Genomic DNA, 5,389 nt, shown 5'->3' with positions numbered 1-5,389 from the left:
CCATGCAAACCTGACAATTTGAGTGTGATCCCTGGGAACATGTAAAAGTGGAAGGAGAGAACTGACTCCACGAAGCTGTCCTCTGCCCGGTGTGCTGTGGTACATGTGTCCGCACACACGCACCATGGACACACATACAATAAATTAAAAAAAAAAAACTATCAAAAGTATGGAGTGTAGCCTTATGTGTTCTTTCGTTTGCTAGTTTTGTTTTTTCGAGACAGGGTTTCTCTGGTGTCGCCCTGGCTGTTCAGGAACTCACTCTGTAGACCAGGCTGGCCTCGAACTCATAGAATTCTGCCTGCCTCTGCCTCCCGGGTGCTGGGACTAAAGGCGAGCTTGCAAAACAATGCGGCATACTTGGGCATACAACATAATCTGGCTGGGCGGTGGTGGCGCACACCTTTAATCCCAGCACTCGGGAGGCAGAGCCAGGCGGATCTCTGTGAGTTCGAGGCCAGCCTGGGCTACGGAGTGAGTTCCAGGAGAGGCACAAAGCTACACAGAGAAACCCTGTCTCGAAAAACAAAAACAAAAACAAAACAAAAAAAAAAACAAAAAAAAAAACAACATAATCTGAAAGTATGTTCAGTGCCGAGAATCGGAAACACAACACAAACCTCTGGGACCCTGTCAGTACTTTGTTTCATTTACTTTTACTACTTCATTACCGTCACAAGAGAAACTGGACGGTTAGTAATGGAAGCCTGGAGGAGCCATACAGACAGCAATCCCTTTGGCTCCCTCTTCCCTAGGCGGAAGAGATCTTGAGTTCTTCCAGAGTCTTGCTTAGGTTAGTGGGTTCTGATGTAAGTGGACTCTCTAGGTAGGTGGTTCCTGCACAGGGCTTCCCTGTGATGGGGTCGATAACTCGGCCGACTTTGAAAATGATCTCGGCCAGTTCATGTTTCACGTGCTTGGATCGCGCAACGGGCAGAGCTCTGAGGAGCACGATGTCCCCGACGCTGCACTGCTGAAGGGCGTCGTGAGCAAAGTAGGTTTTCCTCTTGTTGAAGTACTGTTGAAAGAAGGGGAGGAGCCAATCAGTAACTCCCACCTGTGAGTGGATGGTGGAAAAAGAACACGGAGAGACAATGCACAGGAAACCAGCCAGGGCTTGGCACGGGAAGAAGAAATACGTTTGCAAGCTTCCGGCACAACGAGTGATTAGCCGCTTAATTTTTGGAAATCGGCAATGACTTTCCCAGAGACACTTCTGAGCTATGGAAGTCACTCCTTTAAACCTTTAAGTTAAGGTTTAACTTTACCCTGGCTCTAAATCAATGATTATCTGTCTCTATATTGACCCTCCCACTGAGGCCTCCACTCCAGCCTATAAACATACAGCTCTCTCCACTAGCTGTGGGAGTCCCAGAACCACTCCAAGTTCAATATTTTCCACCACAAAAGGAGGCTCTAAAGTTATTAAGACAATTAAACATTATAATGAGGCCTCGTGGTGGTGTTGGTGGCAGCGGCGGCGCAGGCCTTTAGTCCCAGCACTCAGGAGGCAGAGGCAGGTGGATCTCTGTGAGTTTGAGGCCAGCCTGGGCTACAAAGCGAGCTCCAGGACAGCCAGGACTACACAGAGAAACCCTGTCTTGAAAAGCGCGCGACTCCCACCCCCCAAAAAAACGAAGTACCGTGAACTATTCATCATAGTTGGAATGACTTCTTGTCATCTGGTCTAGGAATAAAATCTTACTGGAGGGTCAGCTCTAATGTCACTTTACTGAGACGTTCTCTTATGGCAATCTGGGAGGAAAGAATCATGTGTCTTGTTCTCTGTTCCCATATAGTTTTGCCCAGCAAATGACTACAGAATGAACTTAAATAAACTGTGTGTTCCTAAAATCCTCCAATGAACCAGATTATAGCCACAGCCCAGCAGAGTCTAGATTACTGCAGAGGTACAACTTACCTTTTTATCAACAGGGAAATGCTTTTCTGCTCTGACTCTAGAACACGTAACTTATCAGTGCCACTTTAAAACAGGTGTTGAGCCTTACCTTTAGTAAGTAGGGATCCAAAACAAGCCTGGTCGCCCTTACTTTAGCAGTTTTTACCATTGCTGTACCAATCACCTTCCCCACGACCCATTTGGCATGGACGGATGAACGGACTATTGACATGATGGGTCTCTGAGCACCTAAAATTAAATTAAAAAAATTCAAAGCTTAACATTGTTAGGACAGTCTTGCCCCGTCCTCCTCATCCATCTAACAAACCCATGGGTCCGCCTCTTCTCCCTGAAGTCTACCTTTCTCCGATCTAGCCCAGGCTAACCTTGAACTGGGAAAGCCTCCTACATTAGCCTCCCCTGAGTTGGGCTGGAGAGATGGCCAAGCAGCTAAACACTAGCTGCTCTTTCAGAGGACCTGTGTTTAGTTCCCAGCACCTCTATGGTGGCTCAAAACCTTTGTGGCACCAGCTCAGGGGGTCCTCTGAAATTACACACAGGCTGGTGCCACAACACTCCATGCTAAACTTTTACTATTCTGATGGTAAGCACTTACCAAGTGTTGTTGTTTGTTTCTTTGTGTAGCTCTGGCTGTTCTGGACCTGGCTTTGTAGACTGGGCTGGCCTCGAACTCACAGAGATCCACTTGCCTCTGCCTTCCAAGTCCTAGGATGAAAGGCGTGCGCCGCCGCCACCGCCTGGCAAATCAGGTGACTTTCGTCAGGAGCAGTGCCCATGTTCAGAAATCATTTTTGCTACCTTTCTGGATGCATACAGCTCTTATCTTTAAAGTGTTTACAAAGCAGTAAATGAATCTCACCAACTCTCAGATTCCCCATTTGGAAAGTTAGGAAAAACATGGCTTGCTCACAAGTATTTTGAGGAACTATTAGAGCGTGCAATCACACAAATAAACTGGTCACATTGGAGTCCCTCTCTCCAAATGGGGCAGGAGACGGAGGGTAAATCAGTAATTCAGGCAACAGCTCTAGTGAGTCTCCAAGTTAATCATCTGGAAAACTCCGCTGCTGCCGCTCACAGATTCTCTACCGATCAAAGCCCCTCTACTTACAGGTGCCTCATAGATCACCTTATTTACCCTTTACCCACGTTTGTCTTCTTTGTTCTGTAACCATTTACAAACACCACGTCCTTGCCTCTTGAATGGTGTTTCCTTCTGGGAACCGGTCCCTGCTTTGGGAGTTTCTCTAATAAACTGTGTTGTTTAAAGCGCTCAACTCCCGAGTCTGCGGGATTTATTCCTTGTCGTTAAAGCGGTACGATCTCGAGGTCACAGCACCCATTGCAGCTCGCTGCCTGCCTTTATTACAGCCTGCTACTATACACACAAGGGCTCACAGCCCGGCTAAGCACTGAAAGACCTCGGCCGGGCAGCCAGCTTCCTGGACAGGGACAAGGAGACTCTGACTCGGAGCTACTCTGGGAATCAGTTGCTACCGACACCACCGCGCCTCGAGTAGACTAACAGGAGACGCAGCATTGCTGACCCTGCAAACCCAGACCTGGAACCCTCGCTCACCTCCGGATTCTACCACTTGGACCCAGGCCGCCCAAGCATGGGGCGCAGCGTGATGCCGTCACACGGCATGCTAGCCCCGCCCCGCCCCGCCCCTTTCACACGGCGCCAGTCCTATGAGCCTTGGGCGGGGCTAAGGGTGAGAGACCCCGCCCAGTCTATTTGAATCAGCATCTTGGGCGGAAGTCTTCCGCGTTAGGAGTGTTTTGCTTATACTGTCCCTACAGGCATTGCGACGGGTGCGCAAGAGGTTCCTGCCTTTTCTTAATCCATTTTGTTTGCTGCTCTTCTGATTTCCTAGGAATCGATTGGACATGTCGTCAAATGAAAGGACCTTGCATTCGTCAGACATAGAAACAATTCTTCTTCTTCTTCTTCTTCTTCTTCTTCTTCTTCTTCTTCTTCTTCTTCTTCATCTTCTTCTTCTTCTTTTTTTTAAAGTCTCACACTGCACACCTGGCTAGCCTCTGCCTTTCCAGTATTGGAATTATAGGCGTTATCTACAATAGTTTCTTCTTCTTTTCTTCTTCTCTTCCTCCTCCTCCTCCTCCTCCTCCTCCTCCTCCTCCTCCTCCTCCTCCTTCTTCTTTTTGAGACAGGGTTTCTCTGTATAGCCCTGGCTGTCCTGGAACTCGCTCTGTAGACCAGCCTGGCCTTGAATCCAAGGGATTCGCCTGCCTCTGCATCCCAAGTGTTGAAATTAAAGGCATGCACCACCACTGCCTGGCCCAAAATAATTTCTAATGTTCTGTTGCACAGTGTAACATTTGTGTAGATCAAAGTAGCAGATACAGGGGATTTTGAATGTTTTTAAGGCAAAGATGTGGTAAATGGATGGGTATGCAATTACCCTGATATAACTGTATGCGTGTTCTGCAATGTCACACTGTATCCCTTAAATAAGTATAATATGCATGTCAAGATTTTCAAGTTAATATTAAAAGGTGGGCATGGTGGCACATGGCTGTAATCTTAGCATTCAAAGGCTGATAAGGACTGCAGTGAATTTGAGGTCAGTCTGGGCTACATAGTGACATTTGGCCTCAGATACACACAAACATATATACATGCACAGGGCTAAGGATGCAGTTTGATTGATAAAATATTTACCTATTCTGCTCAAAGCCCTGCCTTGGATCCCAGCACTATATAAACATCGTGTGCTGTTGCATACAATCTCAGCACTCAGGAAGCGAAGCCAGGAGGATCAGGAGTTCAAGATCACCCTTGGCTATATGGTGAGTTTGAAACCAGCCTAGGCTGCCAGACTTTTTCATAAACAAATAAATAAATAAATAAATAAATAAATAAATAGATCTGGAAAATGAAAGGGAGTCAGGTGTGAGAATATGCCTTTTGTGCTACTCCTAAAGGAGTCAGATGATTTCTTGCAGATTTCCCGATAAAGCTTTCTCAAAGAGAAGACTAGGGATATATTAGGCAAATTGTGAAGAGGAACAGCCTATTGGAAAAGCCTATTTGAGGGTCAGGTAGGGACAATCTTGACTACTGAGCTATCTTTACACCTGGTGTTGGAAGACTTGAAAAACAAAAACTCATCCACAACATAGGGCTGGAAGTGTGTGGCTAAATGGCCGAGGGCTTTTCTAGCATGCACCATGGTCTGGAAACAATCCCCAGTATTACAGTAACAACAGTAAAACAAGGCATCAATCCGTCCAACCCATTTATTTCTTAGCAAACATTTATGGAACACATACTCCCAGAATCTGTGCTAGGTATTGTAGCAGTAAAGACAAATAAAAGGGGAGCCTCACCCACAAAAGGGCCACAGTCTAATGGAAAAGTATTCTAGCAGTCGTGAGCCAAGGAATACCGCAAAGTCACTATAAGGTTAGCAGCTTACAGCCTTGCTCCAGGGAAAGGTTTTC

General features: G+C 46.7%; 1 protein-coding gene across 1 annotated transcript; it reads right to left on the bottom strand.

Moving 5' to 3' along the window:
* Window positions 1–637: 637 nt before the first annotated feature.
* Mrps17 (mitochondrial ribosomal protein S17) lies at window positions 638–3,579 on the bottom strand. Its single transcript, XM_059249302.1, has 4 exons — window positions 3,501–3,579; window positions 2,517–2,626; window positions 2,010–2,149; window positions 638–1,018 (listed from the first exon to the last, which is right to left on the bottom strand). The coding sequence occupies exons 3-4, from the start codon at window positions 2,130–2,132 to the stop codon at window positions 752–754; spliced, it is 390 nt and encodes a 129-aa protein (XP_059105285.1). The 5' UTR covers window positions 2,133–2,149; window positions 2,517–2,626; window positions 3,501–3,579; the 3' UTR covers window positions 638–751.
* Window positions 3,580–5,389: the final 1,810 nt, after the last annotated feature.

Source organism: Peromyscus eremicus, chromosome 23, assembly GCF_949786415.1.
Source record: "Peromyscus eremicus chromosome 23, PerEre_H2_v1, whole genome shotgun sequence".
Classification (NCBI taxonomy): domain Eukaryota; kingdom Metazoa; phylum Chordata; class Mammalia; order Rodentia; family Cricetidae; genus Peromyscus; species Peromyscus eremicus.
The sequence above is the reverse complement of the archived record's forward strand: the minus strand, read 5'-3'. Positions and strand labels throughout refer to the sequence as shown.

Coding starts and splice junctions, on each gene's coding strand:
- Mrps17 (XM_059249302.1), bottom strand. CDS start 2,132: ATGTCAATAGTCCGTTCATCCGTCCATGCCAAATGGGTCGTGGGGAAG. Junction 1,019..2,009: donor TGGATCCCTACTTACTAAAG/GTAAGGCTCAAC, acceptor TTCTTTCAACAG/TACTTCAACAAGAGGAAAAC.